Source organism: Periophthalmus magnuspinnatus, chromosome 1 (genome assembly GCF_009829125.3).
Source record: "Periophthalmus magnuspinnatus isolate fPerMag1 chromosome 1, fPerMag1.2.pri, whole genome shotgun sequence".
Lineage (NCBI taxonomy): Eukaryota > Metazoa > Chordata > Actinopteri > Gobiiformes > Gobiidae > Periophthalmus > Periophthalmus magnuspinnatus.
Genome location: NC_047126.1, coordinates 23,932,283 through 23,952,061, shown reverse-complemented (window position 1 = coordinate 23,952,061; position 19,779 = coordinate 23,932,283). Strand labels below are relative to the sequence as shown.

The 19,779-nt window shown below is 39.4% G+C and overlaps 2 protein-coding genes across 3 annotated transcripts; both read right to left on the bottom strand.

Moving 5' to 3' along the window:
* Positions 1–1,102: 1,102 nt before the first annotated feature.
* Positions 1,103–7,743, bottom strand: gpank1 (G patch domain and ankyrin repeats 1). 2 transcript variants are annotated; one of them, XM_055221991.1, is made up of 5 exons: positions 7,582–7,727; positions 6,829–7,399; positions 5,541–5,682; positions 5,315–5,390; positions 1,103–3,923 (listed from the first exon to the last, which is right to left on the bottom strand). In XM_055221991.1, exons 2-5 carry the CDS (start codon positions 7,261–7,263, stop codon positions 3,470–3,472), a joined length of 1,107 nt encoding a protein of 368 aa, XP_055077966.1. In that variant the 5' UTR covers positions 7,264–7,399; positions 7,582–7,727; the 3' UTR covers positions 1,103–3,469. The 2 variants fall into 2 exon arrangements, with proteins under 2 accessions (XP_055077966.1, XP_033831332.1); XM_033975441.2 differs by having other exon boundaries at positions 1,184–3,923; positions 7,690–7,743.
* A 368-nt stretch (positions 7,744–8,111) lies between these two features.
* LOC129456458 (zinc finger protein 850-like) lies at positions 8,112–18,363 on the bottom strand. Its single transcript, XM_055223738.1, has 3 exons — positions 18,243–18,363; positions 8,785–13,122; positions 8,112–8,709 (listed from the first exon to the last, which is right to left on the bottom strand). Exon 2 carries the CDS (start codon positions 13,077–13,079, stop codon positions 8,814–8,816), a length of 4,266 nt encoding a protein of 1,421 aa, XP_055079713.1. The 5' UTR covers positions 13,080–13,122; positions 18,243–18,363; the 3' UTR covers positions 8,112–8,709; positions 8,785–8,813.
* Between the last annotated feature and the right edge of the window lie 1,416 nt (positions 18,364–19,779).

Sequence of the window (19,779 nt, the reverse complement as noted above, 5' to 3'; positions counted from 1 at the left end):
ATTGGGCAGGTGAATAGGTTAGCACATGACTGCTGACACAGTTTGTGACGTAAGTGGAGCTAAAGTTAAGTCACTGAAGACGGAACAGTTAAAATGGAAATGATCCTGACTGACCGAGATTTTACATAAATTACCTTTCTGAAGGAAACTGTACCCAAATGAAGAGCGTTTATTTTATTAGAGATGGTCTGGTAAGGATTTTGTCCAACACGATGACCATTATTTGCTGATATCAATACCTCAAAATCTAGGTCCACAAATAGAAGTACATTTATTATAAGTTCACATTATTATATAAAACTAGTCAAATGTATTTTTACTATCTCAGATAGAATATAAGTTTTTGTACTTTTTTTCTTATTTTGTCTCTTATTTTTTTATAATACCCATTGTACTTTTATAGCCCATTGTGCGTCGATTATGGTAAAGCTATTTAAATGGTCTGACCAAAATACCTCCATTGCATTATATGTGTAAAACCTGCTAACTCTGTACTTTAGTCCCCAACTTATATCCAGAGATGATAGTATTCAGTTACATTTACTAACATTTACAAGTAACTTTTCAAAGAAATTGTACTTTTCAGAGTGCATTTCTAGCAGCATACTTTTACTCCACTTCTACTACTGTTTAAGTTCCTTTACTTGAGTGGTAGTTTTCCCATATTCTTTGTCACTCTTAATTGAGTAATTTCTTGGACCACTACATTGTATATCTACTTGAGTTTCTTTATTATTATTATTCTAAAATAATGTTACTCTTACTTGAGAAACTGTACTTCTGAAATCAGAAGTGCTTGTCTGTTGTTAAGCTCCGTGGTCAGGAATAGGAGATATAGATACAAATATACCACAGATAAGTCTGTTTACTCTCATATGGGAAAAGTTAACTCCAAATATGGGATTTATTAAGGTCACTCCATACATGGACTCAGGTACTTACGAGGAGCACTGATTAACTAGACCATAAAACTCTACAGTTACAAGACCAGGGAAGGGCTGTATCCTTTTAGTCTTTTATTCAAAGAAGTCTTAGTTGACCAAATCTGTGTTCATTCAAATCAATAATTGTAATGTATTTCCAAATATCCAAAAATATGACTGACAAATATAAGTTTTATTTAGAATTTAAGGATTTATATGAGACAACAGTAGAAAGGAGAAGTTACAATGTTAGGGGAAGATTTGATATTGATATTTATATGTAAAAAAGCAGATTAAACTCATGATTCACAAGTTTTATCGGTCTTTATATAAATACATTGTTTCCTAGCAGTTTATTCTGTAGAAATAGTTGTTTTTGCATAAACTCCCGAACAGGTTTAGTCTTGTGAGTGTAGTTTGGGTCAGATACAGAGAGATACGTAATAGTTTTGAGCCCTTTTCCTCCACTCCCTTTTTAGACCAAGAGTTTATTTAGTCGACTGCAGCCATTAGTCAGAAACGGTAATCGGAGAGCAGATAAAATACAAACACAGCCATTTATTGACAGTTGGCACATCTGAGGGAGCAAGAAATTGTCTGTACTGAGAAGGGAAGTTTTTAGTTGCACTTTAAAATTAGCACTTAAATTATCAGAAAGAGGCTGTTATAGATGAATGGACTTCAAAAACACAGAGAACTTCCTGGAACACCACCTCGTGACATCACCAGGTGCAACCAAGCTTTTTTAGCTCTAGAAAGCGAGCCAGCTATATATGCAGGATTACTGGAATAAATATGTGAATCCAACAATATGCATTTTTTGAGTCAATATGTCCAATATTTGTGGTGCTGTTGTGGCCGATACCCATATTACTCTTTCAAAATATATAGTACAGACCAAATTTACGTTAAGTTATAGTGAAGTTTACAAACTAATAATTGCTCTTGTAAAAATATAAATTATAAAATAATTACAAATGTATTTATCTGGGATACAAATTCATATTTTCACTCAAATAGTCTGGTCAAAAAGACAATACTGATGCACTGAAGAAAAGCTGGGAATGGTACATGGGTAGACAGAGACGAGAGCAGCGCAGAACAGAATATTGGTTCCAAAAATTGCTCAATTTTCAATGTTGGACCAGTACCGTGATCCAGTATCACAGATATCGCTGATAACCGATATATCATCCCTCGAAACTGTCATTTAAAAAGTGCACTGTGGTTTAATCCTAACCCTGAGTTAAAAGTCCTATTTAATGCAAAACTGACTCCCCTGAGCTTTTCGTCATGTTTGAATGTTGCTACCTCCTCAAAAACAAACCCGGGGTTAAGTTTTATTTTATTCACACATGTTTAAGTAATCCTTTATTATTATTCTGTCTACATCTCTAAAGTTCAAAATGCTCTGTTCCACCTTGTGATGTCATGTAATGATAGCTTTCAAGTTAACAGCTACATTTGATTGGCAGTTCCAGGACTGTAATTATCCAAGAGATTCTCGTGAATGTGTATGGAGTTTAAAAACACAGTGGAGAGCTGCACTACCACATGACATCAGAAGGTGGAACAGTGTTGGAGTGTTTTCTGCTTGTGAGATGATCTCAGCCTAAATATGCAGCGTTTGTGTGTAGAACATGTGAATGAAATGAAATATAATTCCAAGTATGTTTTCGATGAGAAAACATTATAGCAGATCAGAAAATCGTCTAATATTGGCCTTTTAAAGTTCAAACTGTCAATTAGGCCTAAAAGAGAATTATTGTATGCTTCATTTGGGGGTAAACACTACAACCCTTTGTCTCATCATTTTGAGACCATTTTATTTTACACTGCTTGGCCAAAAAAAGTCGGCACCTGGGTTTAACTAAGCAAATAGGCACGAGCCTATAATTACGAGTCAGCTCTAGGTTTAGCAACAGTCTGTGCTCAAAGAATGAGGTCAGCTGACACCTGAATATACTGAATGACCAGGTTATTCCATCAATGGATTTTTTCTTCCCTGGTGGCAGGGGCATATTCCAAGAAGATAACGCCAGAATTAATTGGGCTCAAATTGTGACAGAGTGGATCAGGAGCATGAGACATCATTTTCACACATGGATTGTCCACCACAGAGTCCAGACCTTAACCCCATTGAGAATCTTTGGGATGTGCTGGAGAAGGCTTTGTGTCAGACTCTACCATCATCAGTGCAAGATCTTGGTGAAAAAATAATGCAACACTGGATGGAAATAAATCTTGTGACATTGCAGAAGCTTATCGAAACAATGCTACAGTGAAGGTGTGCAGTAATCAGAGCTAAAAGCAGTCCAAAGAAATATGTGACCTTTTTTTCTGGTAGCAACTTTTTTTTTTGGCTAGGCAGTGTACTTGTGTTTTAAATTTTAGTATTGTGACAACATTACTGCCTAACCACTTCAGATTTTGTGAGTTGTCTGTCAGTTGAATCATCTTATAGGTCCAGAAATCAGATAATAATCAGATTTTAATATGCACCTAAACATAGGCAGTGACTCGCTCTTATAGTGTCTTGTAACGTCCTAGAGGTAGAAAGAACTCCGGAAGTCTCTCTCCCAGTTCTTGTCCCTCTGCTCCCTCTTCCTCTCCTCCTCTCTTCTCACCCCTCTCCCTACCCTCCTCTCCTCCTCCTTCCTCCTCCTCCCCTTCTCCCCAAGCACAGCCTGAACGTCCATGGCCTTAAAGTGCGTCACCCTGGCCTTCTTGCCGTGCCCATAGCCCAGCCCCTCCGTGTCTCTCTTAAGCACCGTGGGCACCGGCTGATGGGCCCCGCTCCCTTCTGGTCCCAGGCCGCTCCCAGGGGCCCATCCGCAGCGCAGCATCATCTGATAGCTGGTGCTGGAGGCGGGCAGACAGTAGGATGGGGTAGGGGGGGGACGGTGCAGGTTGAACAGGTGGAGGGTGGAGGAGAGGTGGGAGGAGGTGGGACCTGTGTAGGATGTTCTGCACGATTCGCACCACCGTGGACAGGGGGCGCTGCAAAGAGACAAAACTGATTAGATTAAGCGCAGGTGGTACAGGAGGGTAATTATAGGCAAAACAAGAAAAGTAAGGATTTAAAGGGCCTGTACCCGATTTGAAATCATGAGTCAGGAATATTTTTTAGTTTGAACTTTCAGCCCTGCCCACTTAGTCCATTCTGCCACTGTGATATTGCAGCAAGAAACAGAAACAACTGTCTGGGATAGTATCACAAAGTTATTTCCTTATAATGCTTTAATCTCTGCTTTATGTCACATAAAATTGCACCATGAAAGAGAATCATGTGTGAGTGATAGCGTGACGCAGTTGGTTTTCCCATGATACTTAGTAACAATGCGCATGATTAGATGAAAAAGGGTGACCCTGTCAGTAACGTCTGTGTTAGTTATTAGCTGAGAATGCCATGTAAAAACTGAATAAATCATATTGTTCAGTCTCATTTTTTTTCTTAATAAGCAACGTTAACAGGGTACAGGCCCTTTACTGCTGCGTTCATGTGGTCCCTGGTAACTGATGTGACAATATCAGCTCATTTTTCATTTTATCTTAAACTTTTGAGCTCTTTGACTACTGTCAATTATCAATATCCTAAGAGCAAAAGATTTGTGCAAAAAAAAGATTAAAAACATTTTTTGGAAATTTTCCAAAACAATAACATAGCTTTTTAGAAAGCTTACAACAACTAAGAGCTAACTCTTATTACTAGTTAGCTCTTTTAAAAGCTGTTAAAGAGAAGCGAAATTCCTCTCATAAGCTTTATTATTTTTGGTCTGTCTGTTAATTGTGTTTTTTTAATTGTGATTATCTTTATTACTGTTTACTAGTAATTATTTAGCTTTATAGGATTGTGTTAGAGGGGGATTTTGGAATTGATTTGTCTTTATGTTCTTGTCCTTTAAATATAGTTTGATTATGCTTCTGATTTATTTAATTAATGTTAATTAGTTGTTTAGATTTTTGGGTATTGAACACCCACTGATTTCCTCCTTTCTCTGGTGGCTGTTGGCGCCTCCCAAGAGCGTGTGGCTCCAAATTCAAACTCCTGCTTAGGAGAAATGAGAGAGGTCGGCTCGAAGTATGGCTGCACCAGTTATTTTTCAGTTAGTTTAGGTAAGACCAGGGCATTTTTGTTCCATGTTTAATTTTCTACCTTTATTTGTAAATAAATTCACTTTTGAGCACCGACCTCCTGTCCTGCCTTTTTGGTTATCCAGTGCTGAACATTACATGCTGCAAATGATTTGCACCCCTGGTATAGTAGTAATGTGGCCAGAGCAGCATGTTTCAGTGCGTCCCCACTGATTGAGCCACTATTTACATGGTGAGTTTTCTAACAGGGACATGCGCCAGTCCAGGTCAAGTTTGTCATGTGTTATAGAACTAACCTTTTTACAGGCTTGGAGGCTTTTGCTGGTCTTTTGCCAAAGCTGTCCAGTTCTTCTACCACTTCTTTATGGCCCTCTGAGGACAAACAGAAATAAAATTGGGGTTCAAATTTACACTATATATAACATTGTTTATTATTGTACTTATTTTTAAGAAAAGATACTTAACAGTTGATCCAACAGTTACAGAATTACAATGAGCCTGACTGTACTGAAGGAGCATTACCCTTCATAGCGAGGTCCCTGGCATCGCGGCCCTGCAGGTCCACAACCCCCACCCAGGCCGCTCCTCTCTGCAGGAGGAGTCTGACCGCCTCCCTGTGTCCAGCATAGCTCGCACACATCAGGCTCGTCCACAGGTATGAGTCCTGCACAAAGAGAAACATATTTCATTATAGGGCTGCCCAATACGAGAATAACATGCAATATTCATTAACTATGTTTTGTGATATTTTAATATACATTTTGACACAATAAGATGTATATGCCTTCATTTACTAGTGTGTAAAAGTAAAAACTAAACCAAGACTAACCCAAGCCTAATGTAGGCCCTAATATAGAAAATATGAATACAATCTGACTTTTTGTTAAATTTCCTTTAAAAAAAAACAGTGCATTTCTGTAAAATGGGGAACCTTGTTTTGTTCCAATGTATTAATTTTCTGACAATCAATCAATTATTGTGTCACCCAATATTGTGATATTGATGTATTTGCAATATATTGTGGCTCCCTACTATATAATCACGGTTTCAATGTGTAATACTCCACCCAATAATCCACCAGGACTATTTTTAATTCATGTTTGTGTAGATGTGAGACCCGTTTTAATCTTTATTTTGGTCTTTTTCCCCTCATCTTTGAGTACTTGCCTCATTAAATGATGGCTGTCTCAATGCCAAGTTTAATGTCACCAGTAGAAAAGTTTCATAATGCACCTTTAATTGTTTATTATTTTATTGAAACAAAAGGATAGAGTTCTACCGCAGTGACTTAAAATGCATCTGACAGTATACATTTCATGAAAATATAGTTAACCATTAAATTTAGGATTTGACAAAAAAAAATCTTTTTTTTTTTTTTTGGTACATGTTACTTAGCAACCAAGGGAAATTGTGATGAGTACAGTACTTATTTGATTGGACTAATACACATTTAGCTAAACAAAGGTTAAAATGTCAGAGAGGTAAGCACTTTCATGCAAATTGCCTCTGAATTTTGGACAAAATTTCCGGAATTGATAACATAGGTAAAGAGATTCAGTGCTACGTCTCGTATTTTGCACTTTTATTTTCAACTTTTTCCCCACAAACCTCCACTTGATGTAAAACTATGATGCATTGATTGACGATTTACCATTGGTACTATCCAGCTAAACCAAGTCATAATTAGAAGAACATGAAAACCTCAAATGCACTTTTACTGGGAATCTGGGAGTGCATGATGAGTTTAATCTGCGTTGCACATATATTGTGTGGTCAATCACATGTGCTACAGCTTAACACCTGCTTTTACCTGGAAGTTTATGTCAGCTCCCTTGGTCAGCAGATCTTTGAGAGCACAGGTGTCTCCTTCGTGGGCAAAGCGCAGTAGCCTCAGCCCTTGCAGTTCTCCTCTCCTCTCTTCGTCCCCTCTTTCTCCTTCTCCCCTCTCTCCATTCACACTAGGCACCACAGCCCCCCCTCCTTCAGGATTCAGCTGACCATTTGCTGTCCTCTCTTGTCCCCTGCTCCCTCTTCCGTGTCTTGATTCGCGTCTGAGCTGTCCTTTCCTTCGGCTGCGCTTTTCCATCTTTGCTGCATCCCCTTTCTCATCTTCCACCAAATGTTCATAAAACTGTCTCGCATCTTGTCCTGTTATTGCAATAGAAGGGGCTGTGACGAGACGGTGCGCTTCTATCCTAAAAAAGTCCTGGTCACTGGCACGGGTGAAACCATCTAAGGCGGCCATCAGATAGGCCAAAACTTACGCAATCTTACTATTTGTTCCGATAAACTAAATTGTAAACATTGCTCCAAATGCTACCTCAGTATTAGTATTAAATCATTGAATGGGAGAGTTAAAGACTTCCTCTTTATATTCCAATCTGTAAAAATAATAAAAAAAAAGATAAGAGATACACATGTTTAACACAAACTAAGTCAATAAAAACGTGATAAAATTTTAAAAAGCTCTAAAAACTAGAAGTTATTAGCAAGCTAGGTGACAAAAGAGGCTAGCATCTCCTTTAGCATACAGCTATAAGTGCATACACTAAAATAAACTTACAAAACATTGCATCAGCACAGTGTCAGTATTGTCACATCCAAGACTCAATATAATTTAGATATATCGGTAATATACGTATTAGGCATTTCCTCAAATTACGAAAAAGACCCCGGAGTGGTTTGTTGTTAGCACAGCTTAGCAGCGCTCAAAACGGAACAGGATTTGACACATTTGAGAAAGCACTGCCTCCTAGTGGTCTGGAAGAATGCTCTGTGCAGGAAATTGTGCAAAAAATTGTACCTGTTAATTAACTAATAAAAATATCGAGATAAACTAAAATTATCCACACAAAATATAATAAATAAAAAGACAAAACAAACAAACACAACAAAAACTTGCTTTTGTAAAGGCCTAGTTATTGATAGGGTAAAAGGGTAATTCATGCAAAATTTAAAATCATGGCTCTAATTAGACCTATACATCCACATTTACACATTGTCAAGTAGACTTGCCTAACTTGTAAGAGTAACTTTTGGAGTGCCTGTACAAACACTGACCATATGTGAGGACACAAATACTATTAACATATTAACATTTTTTAAACAAAGATTTATTGTTATGGCTCGTTTTAGACAAATGTGGAAGCCTAACAAATCATTATAAATGTGCACATATATATTTTAAAAGGAGAATGTCTACATGGTTAGTAAACATGCAAACTAACTTACTAAAATACATGCCTAATCTGCTGACATGTTTGTAATATGTGAACTAAATTATGTACAATCTTGTATGAATGAGCATATTGAAATGTGATTAGCTGACAGTTTATAAAAATCAACTCACTGCATGATGCTGATACTGACAAAATGGTAAAAATCTATTTAAATTGCCAGTATTTGTAAAAGTGTACAAAAACAAACATCAACTTGATGATAAATTCAATAATTACTTTAGTAAAGATGAACTGTTAAAATAATTGTGATCAAATTTCATCAGATGCCAATCAGACTAAAGTAACTGTTTATGAATTACAAGAAACATCTTCTCAGTGATAATGTACCATACACTCTTACAGTAAAGACACAAAAATACATTGCCATGGTTCAGTTCAGCTAGTAGCACAGGTGGCTCTGGTACAGCTCCCTTCAGGGTTCCTGATGATTGTCTCCCCATCGCTGAAATGTCCTAAAATAGAGCAGAGAGATAAGATAAGAATCACGAGCCATTACATGCGATTACAACAAAACACCACAAACTCACTGTGAAATATGTGAGCAGTTCTTGTAGTGCTAGTGAAATTTCTTCATGTGTCTGTTCCTGTCCCCAGTCTGAGAGAAGGTCTGTCCACAATGTGGGCAGGAGTATGGCCGCTCTCCGGTGTGGATGCGCATGTGCACATTGAGTTTGTCTCTGCTGATGAAGCGCTTGTTGCAGCAGGTACAAACATGAGGCTTATCCCCCGTGTGGTATCGCTGGTGCATCTTCAGTTCTGTCTTGCGGCCGTAAGTGCGCCCACAATCGGGACACTCAAATTTGGGCCGCACGGCCATGTGCTGGCGGCTGTGCAGCTTAAGGCTGCTGCTCGTGCTGAAGCTCTTTGGGCACTGGTCGCACTGGAAGGGTTTGAAGCCAGTGTGGATGTTGACGTGGAGCTTGAGGCTGGCAGCGTTAGCAAAGCCATTCCCACAGATAGAGCACAGGTGAGGCCTTACTCCAGTGTGTAGACTCATGTGCTTCTCCAGTTTGTTCTTGTTCAGGAAGCTCCTTCCACAGACAGGGCAGTTGGTCGGCTGTTCCCCTTCGTGAGCGTTCATGTGTTCTGCCAGCTCTGCCAGTGTAGCAAAAGCCCAGTCACAGCGAGTGCACGAGTAAGGCCGCTCCTTCCTCAGTTTCTTGTGTCTAAGACAGTGGTAGTCAAATTCTTCCTTAAGCTCAAAGCTCTCTGGGCAGCAGACACACTGATAGGGCCTTTCCAGTATGTGAGTGCGTAGGTGGACCTTAAAAGCATTCAGTTTTATGAAGACAGTGTGACAATGTGGACACATGCGCTCTCTTTTCCTGTGCACCTGCATATGCCTCTTGTAGTGAGACTGTTTTTGAAAAAACTTGGAGCATCGGACGCAATAGTACTTTCCGCTTATATGACCTTCCTCATGTTTCTTAAGAGCGTGCTCAAGCTTGAACTTCTTGCCACATACCGAACATGGATATGTCCTATTATGCACCTCTTCCTTATGTGCCTGAAGTTCTTCAGGACTGCTAAAGTTTTCTGAGCACATGGGACAAATGCCATTTCTTTCCTTCTCATGTTTCTTCATGTGCCTTGTCAGATCTTCTGGGAAGGCAAAGGTCTGCTCACATGTGCTGCATGTGTAAAACTCTCCATTTGTTTCTTTGCGATGACGTAAAATATGTCTCTTCAAGTGATTCTTTCGCTTGAAGACACTGCCACAGTCAGAGCAGGCAAAGCTCTTTTGAACACCAGGGATTCTTTTTGCATCATTCTTATGGACTTTAATGTGACTCAAATATAAGGATTTGTGCTTAAACTGTTTGTCACAAAAAGGACAACACACAACCCCTGGTTCGTGCAGGCTTTTATGATTTTTAAACTCTATCCAGTTGGAGAGGTTCTGTCCACAAACAGTGCAGGTGTACCTGCCCTGGCTGTGCTGGACACGATGGTGGCGCTTCATGTGGTAAGACTGGCTGAAAGCCTTGTCACAGATGGGGCACTTGAAAGGCTTCTCTTTGGTGTGCACTCTCATGTGTCGGGCCAGTTTGTTTGGCCCCCTGAACCACCTGTCCTTACAATGAGGACAGCGATGTCTTTTTGGAATGGGTTTGGGCGCTTTCTCCTTTTTATTGTTACCTTCATTTGGATTTGATTTCTTAGTATTTGATTTGGATTTCTTGCTATCTGAGAGATCACCATCATGCTCTTCGTCACTCCCAGGACAATATTCGCTGCCTGATGCACCCTCCTCCTGCATCTCTACATTACTGTGTCCCTTTGTCTGGCTCATTCCCTCATTGGTCTCATCTAAATCTGTGTTTGAAAACACTGGCCCTTTGGCGTTACAGTTTGAGCCACTTTGAGAAGCAACCGTCTGTGCTGTGCCGCTAGTCACACATTTTTCTTGGTTTCTTTTCAAGACTGTAGGTGCAACAATCTTCTGAGACAGTGGAAGTAACCTGGGTCCCAGGTTAGCTCCACTGTCCATGGCAACATTCTGACCTACCAACTCCCATTTACCCATGGGGTTCTCCTCACTGTCATCATCGCTGTCACCACCACTGTCGTCACTCAGCGGTTTGCCTGCCTGTTCCTCAGTCTCGCTCCACAGGCAATGACGTCTAAAATGTCCTAAAAACTTGTGATAATTTGGACTTATTTTGTTACAGTAAGGACACACTACAGGATCGGGAGGGTGCATACGTTTGTGGTTTTGTAACTCAGCTGCACTGGCCAGATCCTCACCACATCTAGGGCAGACAAACATGCCGGCACCATGCTGTACCTTCATGTGTCTGGTCATATGGTAGCCTTGGCTAAAGGTCATGGTACACAAGGAGCACGTGAAGGGCTTCTCCTTAGTGTGTGTCTGCATGTGCCGGAGGAGCTTGTTTAAACTAGGGAAAGAATGGAGGCATAGGGGACAATGAGGATTTTTTAGATCAGTTTGAATAAGTTCCTCATTGTCATCATCACTGTCTTCAGTCCTAAGCTCTGATAAGAGTTTTTCTGTCAATTTATCATGACCAGGCTCCTTAGCCTCATGGTTAAAATAATCTAAAAGGTCTGGAGCACCTTCTTGTGAAATGCCATTACCCTGACTTACAATAGCATTCACATCAATGTCTCCGACGATCAAATTTGTAGCGCCCTTAGATTTGGGTTGTTTTGCATCTAGCTTCTTTCTATACCGCCTTTTCGCTGTAGGCAACTGCTCCAACTCTTCCTGGCTTGGCGGTGTTTTGCAGTGGGCCTTGACGTGGGTAGCGAATGCATTTGGGCTTGGGCAGACCTCCTGGCAGAGTGGGCATGGTACAGGTTCAGCTGGGTGACGTTTTTTGTGCTCCTGTAACTCCGTGGCACTGCCGAGGGTGATGCCGCAGAGTGAACACACGTGTTCTCCCGCGTCGTGCTGCTTCCTCATGTGCCGGAGAAGGTGGTAGGTTTGGCTAAAGGTGACTGAGCACACGGGGCAGCAATAGGGCTTCTGCTGGGTGTGGCTGCGCATGTGCCGCACAAGTTTGTTGATGCCGCGGAAATGCCTGTCGACACAGATTGGGCAGGAGGGACCTTTTGCTTGACTTTTGCTTGAGTCTATAAGTTCTTCCTCCTCGTCGCTAGCTTCAGTTTTGATTTCTTTGAATTGAGCCACAGAGGACGGTAGACTTGTGTTGCAACTATTCTCTGAAACATCATCATCATCATCGTTCTCACTATAATATTGCTCATCGCCGTCGTAATAAAAATCATCAGCGCTTCTCGAGACAGTACTTCGTTTGCATTTTCTTTTAGCAGGTGGACATATTTTAGTGGCTGATTTAGCTTTAGCTGGTGCCTTCTCTTTCACTGGCAGTTTATGTCTAACCTCGCCCTTTCTAGGTCGCCCTCGCTTTCTTTTAACAGGGGGTTCTGCTTCGTCTATGTAAACGTTCACTTCAGATACGGATGTCGACTCTACCTCAGCGCTAATCTGCAAAGCCCTGGCTAAAGTGAACGGAGCTGGTTCGGAAAGTAGTCTCTGCCTGAGCCGGGGATTGTTGGTCTTCTCTACCAGCTGTTTAATTAGAAGTTGTTCATAAAGTTCTTGGTAATTGGACGGCTTTAGGAGCTGATCTAGAGCGCAGATGAACTGTCCGGCAGTCTCCCCGGACATCTGAGCCCTCTGATTAAAGTCGAGCATGTGCATCTGTGATGCTTGGTTGGGAGAAAAGTAAACACTGAGGGCTAAAATGACATCTGGGTACGTCGTTTTGCCTGGCAGTAAGGTTTTGAGGATGCGCCGACCCTCTTGCCCCAGACAGTTCTGAAGGAGGACTAATTTTGTGGAGTCTGTCAGCTTGGTCTCTCCCAACTGTTCAATGTAGCTTTCGAAAGACCTGAGCCACCTCTCCCAGGGCATACATGGCTGTCCTGGGGCAGGCAGGAAGTTTGGAGGAGAGGACCGGATAATAAGGATCGGCTCAACAGATGTATCTGGTTTAAACATCTCCTCTGTTTTGATTTCTTTCACACAAGGTTCAGTTGTCTTTGTCTGTTGAATTAGCTCTTGAGCTTCTTCTACCTCTTCCGTTGTAATCATCTCCTGCTCAGCCTGTGCTCCAGACATATTGCCCTGCTCTTCTTCTATCTCATGTATTGGACCCTCCTCCTCTTTGGCATCCTCTTCCTTTTGTATTGGACAAAGCTCCTCCTGGGTATACTGCGACTCTTGTATTGGACACAGCGCCGCCTGAACATCCCATGCCTCTCCCATTGTAATCACCTCTGATGCATGGTGCATTGAAATCAGTTCATCTTGGGCCTGGCCTGTATCAGCCATTGTGACGAAGCTATGGGCTTCTGACTTCAACAGCAGAATGCGCCTAAAAAAAAAAAGAAAGTGTTTATGCAGTAAGTTTTAAAATTCTAGTTACCACAAACAGACATTACACAAAATGTATCTTGCCCAGTGTAGAGAAGTTGTATAAGTAGCCCATCGGGTCAAAATGAGACCGCAGTGTGCTCCAATGCTATTATTATAAAACTTTTATACATTGGCCGTGAACCAGGAAGTAATATTGCTACAATGTTAACATGTTAATTGTTGTTAGGATTACGTCAAGGCAAAACTTCGCTCTGCCCTCTGAAAGTTGAGAAAAGTTCTTATTGACTCAGTGAATTGAAGTTTCTGGACTATAAGTCGCACTTTTTTTCATAGTCTGGCTGGGGTGGGACGTATACTCAGATGTGACTTATATGTGAAATCATTAAAATATATAATTTCTCATCTTCGTTACTGTGACACTCACAATCGCGCCAGGGCATCTAGGCTTGTGTACCAGTATGACAACCATGTGGAAGCGACGCTTCAACTTCCAGAGTTTATGGAGTTCAGAAGTTACACCAAGGATGAAGAATTCAATGGTTTAGTCATCTGGAGTGACATCGAGAGTAAACTTCTTACCTTGTTTTTTATACTTTAGTTATCTGATTGACTGTAAATATTTTAAGTTAACATAAAAACACATTCAGTTAATTGTCTATGCTTTATGTAGCTGCATAAGTATATTACATTAGCATAGTTATTTGATTAACTGTAACAGTTGATTATACCAGTTGCAGTTGACTTGTTTGACCAATCAGTGTTTGTAATACCTATAAGAAAATGTAAGCTTTGTTTTGACTTGGTTTCTTTATACATTTCACAATTAATTTCTCCTTATTTTTTTCCCCCTCATCTATAAGACCATAAATGCGATCATTTTTCTTTGCAATATTGTAAAGTTTAGCTTATCAAGTCTAGACTAGTCAAGTCTAGTTTAAAAATTGCAAAAAGTATTTCCTGTCTTCCGGTTCACCCCTTTTTTTTTACGCTAATGTAAAGTCTTACCTGACAGTACTATTTAAGAAACAATTGGAAAGTAAAATATAAAGTTTTTGGTTCACCGGTTTGTTTTCCTAGCAGGCCAAAGTGGTATGTATATTTTGCATGCATTCATATCATATGGAGTTTTGTGTGTAATATGAGCCAGAGCTTATGTTATATTTTATGTGTTTGCTAGTTCTATGGTGTGAACTATGATGAAGAAGTAAGACCACATCAGTGAAAAGAACTTGCGTGTCTCTGGACAAGCCGGCATACGTTACGTTAATGTAGTTATTTGATTAACGGTTAATATCTTATGTTAACATACCAGACACATATTCAGGTTGCTGTATATGCTTCATATAGATGAATACATATGAATGTTACATTAGCGTGCTGTATTGCTATGCAGCCTGTTCTCTATTTTTATTCTTATTATAATAACTTGCCTTTAAAGATAAAATGTCTCTTCTTGGTCTCAGATTTTGTAAAATAAATTTCCCCCAAAAATGCAACTTATAGTCCAGTGCGACTTAAAATGAGATTATATATATATATATATATATATATATATATATATACACTTTTTTTTTTTCTTTTTCTTCATTATTATGCATTTTTTCGCTGGTGTGACTTATACTCCGAAGCTACTTACAGTCCAGAAAATAGGATAATTGTTACAGTTAAACTAGAACTAGTTTTGTTTTGCATGTGTTTAAGACAAAATCAGGTATAGAGCCGCATGAACCTTTCCATTGATCCATGCGGTTTGTGTGTTTTTTGAGTCACATATAAAATATATGGCATTAAATGCTTTTTAATGCCAAACTGGCTCTATTTTATGCTAATTTATTTATTTTATTTATTTTATTTTTTTTAAGAAAACCAGCAGGTTAAAAACACCAGTGGTGGAACATAAAGTAAAAGTGGTAAAGTACTGTACTTAAGTACAAATTTTAAGTATCTGTACTATACTTACTTACGTAATAGAAATGAGTACTTCTTCTGACAAACATAATTAAATCAAGTAATTTCCCCATTGACATGCAGGGTGTAATGACAGGTTAATGTGTGGGCTTGAAATTCCACATTCCCAACTCACACACACGCACAGAGTTCTCAAGAATACACACAGCGCCACAGGGATATAAGAATGGTTAGGGGCCCCACATGGTAATTCTGGGCCCCTTGTCCTTCCTCTACAGATGTTTTGATTGCAAATTAAACCAAGCAGAAAACTAAACACTACTGAAACAGACGTATGCAATAAAACAACTGTTTCTTGAATAGTAAAATTATTTATACCCAACATTTGAGTTGAATCAATTAAACCAAACTTGCAATCTGAATGGCCAAATTAGTAAATTACTAACTCAAAGATTGCCATAAAGTAATAACATTTCTTGTGCATAACTCACCAACTAGAGCGTCTATCATATTGATAAATGGAGAATAATATGACATTAGGACTATAGTGATCAAATTGAGGATTCACTGCAGCTTTTCCTCTCAAATGTGAGGGTCACAGCAATAAGCCATGACCTCTGACAGAGATCGTGGCTTATTGCTATGGCGAAAGACTAAAACAACGTAAATACTGATTGTGGAAGCTCTGTAGAGGCTAGAAAATATGAAAGAAGATGTATTTTAGTTCTGCTTCCACTCCTAAGTACATCTTATATAGCCTGAAAAAAGTACCAATAAACATCTTTAAGCACCCGCAGATATATTGTGATTCCAAATGTTCTCTGTTATACTGTGATAAAAATGTAGGCCATACTGCTGTGGCCACTGCAAAGTTTAGACCTCTATTACAGGTCCTATATTACGCAAAATTGACTCGTGTGCTTTTTGCCAATACTGTCAACTCCTGAAAACATACCTCGAGTTGTGTTTTGTTTCATTCACACATATTTGAGTGATCCTGCATTATTGCGCTCTCTCCAAAGCCACCTTGTAATGTCTTTTAGAGGTAGTTAAGGTTAAAAGCACTTTTTAGTCTCAACAGAACAGCTTTACTCTTCAATACTAAAGAACAATCTTAAATTGTTGCTTTTATGTTTTTGTTTTACCTTTTGTACAGTTGAGATTAAAGAAAGTCTCAAAATATCTGCTGGTGCACCAAGGAGTGAAGCAGTTTTAATGAGGCTTAAACAATAGCTGTAACATCAAAGTAGAGTTTTTAGCATCGGCCCTAAATGTCTAGCACAGGCCGCTATTTTGTTTTCGTTGATCTGCTGCTTAAAAAATGCACACAAAGTGTTATTTCAACAATTTAATATGAATAGAAAAGTGCACAAAATGTGACTTCACAATTCTTAGGTTTGTGGTAAAAAAATAAATAAATAAAAAAACTGGTTCAACATATTGCCGAAAAAATATCTCCAGATCTGATTGGCCATTGGTTGCTCTGAGTTTTAGACAATCGGTACCAGCACTGTCCATTAAAAACGACATTGATTGATCTCTATTTCAAACTTAAGCAAATCCAGGGTTGAAATGGTCAAAATGTTTCTGTTGAAGGTGTATGGAGTTTAAAAGTTTCTTTTCAGTTTGAGAAAAATAAATATGCAGGACTTGTGTGTTAAACATTTGTTTGGATGAGCGGATTAAGTCAATTCAATGAATCTTTATTCCGGACTCATGGTACCTTTTTAAAACCGACAGGAACAGTGACAATACAAACAACAAACATTTATGTTTTTAAAAGACAACCATACCAGTGTCTCCACATCTTGGACTGATAGCACTGAATCTTATGTTTGTGAGTAACATTTTCATTCATTTTCTGACTTATTCAGCCTGCAAATAAAACTGTACATTTAAGTTCTTAGTACAGCTTGCAAAGTGTTCACTCGAGCAATAACAAACATCTCGGTCGTCTTACTCCATCCAGGCCTCCTCAAGAGCACTCACAAGGCGCCATTATAAGCCACTTGCATCCTTTGTAGACTGGCTTTTTTGTAATGCTTCCAGAGGTCTGTGGTGTACAATATGATTAATAGGAATATTCAAAAGATTATTTCTACGGTCCAATGACTTAAAAAAATACATTATCAAGCAAATAAGGTTGAAATATGGTCACACATAATTGAGAATGAGAAATGGGCTACGTGTGAGTCTTATAATTAACTCGTATATTTAAGTCTTTCCTCAAATGACAATACTCATGTTAAAGGTGAATTATGTAACTTTTCTAGACCTGTGTCTGCAACCTGCTTGTATTCATGGAAATGTTATTGCTTTGCTACTGCGATACTCCACAATAACTCAATTTAAGGCTAGACCAAAAACCCATCTCTTCTCCATGGCATTTTATACTAGCTGTCCCTCACCATTTTTCATTAGTTTACTTTATAAATGACTTAATGACACTTTGCATCAGTTGTTGCCTCAGTTCATTAAAGTCTATTCTATTCTATTCAGTCTATTAAAAAGTAATTAACCGCTAACAGATTACATTTCTAGTTTGAAATAAACTAGCTTTGAATTGTCTCTGCCCTACTTTGCCTGTGTAGGTTAATTAACAGTTTAAAACATGCCACAGATTAAAAAAAATATTATTAAGGTAAGGGAAAAGGTTTGCGCTCATCAATGTCAATTTTTGTTGTGTTACATTGAAAACAACAGTGGACTTTGGCAGCCTTTTGGCATAGCTGCTGTTTGTTTACTTTTAGGGACTTGTGGTTGGAGGTAAGTCACGTGAGGGTCCTCTGGGTGGAGGTCTGCAGCCAGATCACTCTCAATAATATAGCATAGTTTTTAAAGGGACTGGCTCAACTTACAACTGTTTATTGTTCTCATTGTTTTAAATACAGGATCCAGCTTATGCCAGGTTTGAAAATGTACCCCAAAACGCGAAACTGTGTAACTGCTAATCTTTAATCATAACTGGGCCTCTTTCATACTGTTAATGCAGCAATAACACGCACGTAAAGTTCCCAATCATTTGGATAACATTAGGCTAACGAGGCTAGTTTCCACACTGGTTTCGAGTATGGAGGTGGAGACGAGCCTGCGGAAAGCATAGCAACAACGGCACATAAACGGGACATAAACGGCACGCACGCGGTCAAACAGGGGCGTACAGCGTGTGTTTAAAGTCTGCATTCAGAGGGTGATCGTATTTCTTCTTACCGTAAATGTGAAAATGTTAAGGATCCAGGCAAACTCTGCAAGCATCACATCAGCGCCATGCACAAACGCCTCTTCCGCTCCGTGTCCGTGCCGCCTGCTCTGAGCACTGCAGCGCCGCCACAAGGACAGGAGGGGCAGTGCCACAAAACATAAAAGCGCCATCGTTTCAAAGGCAATTGTCCGGGGGCACATTGAGCCTGAGCACTGTAAATCTATGCACATAAAACCGCGATGCCCCAAAAAGCTCCGATTATACCTATTCACATGTTTAGAACACCAAAACAACAGAGACATCCTTGAACCGTGTTGTCACAGAAATAAGTTCAGGGATCAGATGATGGACTCCCACGTGACTCATGGTGCGCGTTTGGGATGAATGATGCGCGGTGTATGTATGTATATTGAATGTTTTTGATATGAAATGTTCTCTTAATTGTAGGTTGCCTTGTTACATCTGGCCTGGGGACAACCGATGAAAATTAGCTCTAGTCAGCTAACTCGGGCACATTTACATTTTTTTTTTGTAATGTTGATTAATGTGCATTGTCCCTTTTTTTTTTTATAAATAAATAAATAAATAAATAAATAAATAAATAAATAAATAAATAAGACCGACCCAAAAGTACAGTAATGAGAACTAATGTCGTTTTCACACATGTCCGCTCTGTGGAGCAACCCCAGGGCGCACTAAATTGAGTTTTCTTTACTTTACTTTTGGGCCAGCCTTATTCACATACACCGCGCATAATTCACCCCAAACACGTCAGAGTCCATCAGCTGATCGTCGATTTTATTTCTATGACAGTTCGCCTCAAACCGGACAGACCCCCTTGAACACGCGGAGCTCTTTTCTTTCACCTGTGGCTAAATACACCGTGACTGTGCGCGGGGGAGGCCTGGAGATGGTGGAGGGGAAAAGCTTCTGGACCAGCACACAGACAGACCCAGGCTCTCCTGGGCAGACAGAGACGAGACCCCATGAGGGAACAACGTTAGAACATGGCAGAAAATCGATACATTTTGCCCCTCTTTAAACAAAGTTATTCTAAAATGGCTTGTACAAGTATGAAACTTTCAACCAGCATGTACTTAGCGACTTCGTAGATTTTGCAATACTGTCTTTGATTTTCATCATCATCACTGAAGCTAATATTTTTCTCTAGGCAAACAACACATGTGATCCTAAATATGTACTGTTTGACAGACCTCTAGACCATTGTTCAGTTAAAGCATTAGTACACCTACCCACCCATCAGAGGTGGGTAGTACTCAGTTACATTTACTTGAATAAGTACTTAAAGAAATTGTACTTTTCCAGCTTTTCCAGCAGCATACTTTTACTGCTATTTAAGTATTTTTTATGTATTTCTTTTTTAAATTGAAGTACTCTTATTCAGTGGGAAGAGTAATCTCAACCTTTACTTAAGTAAGTCTACAATTGACAAAAGCTTTATGTTGACAATATGACATGATTGGAACATTTGTGTTTCTTGCACTGCTCCTTCAGATATTTAGTTTTTCTCATGTTTGTGTCTAT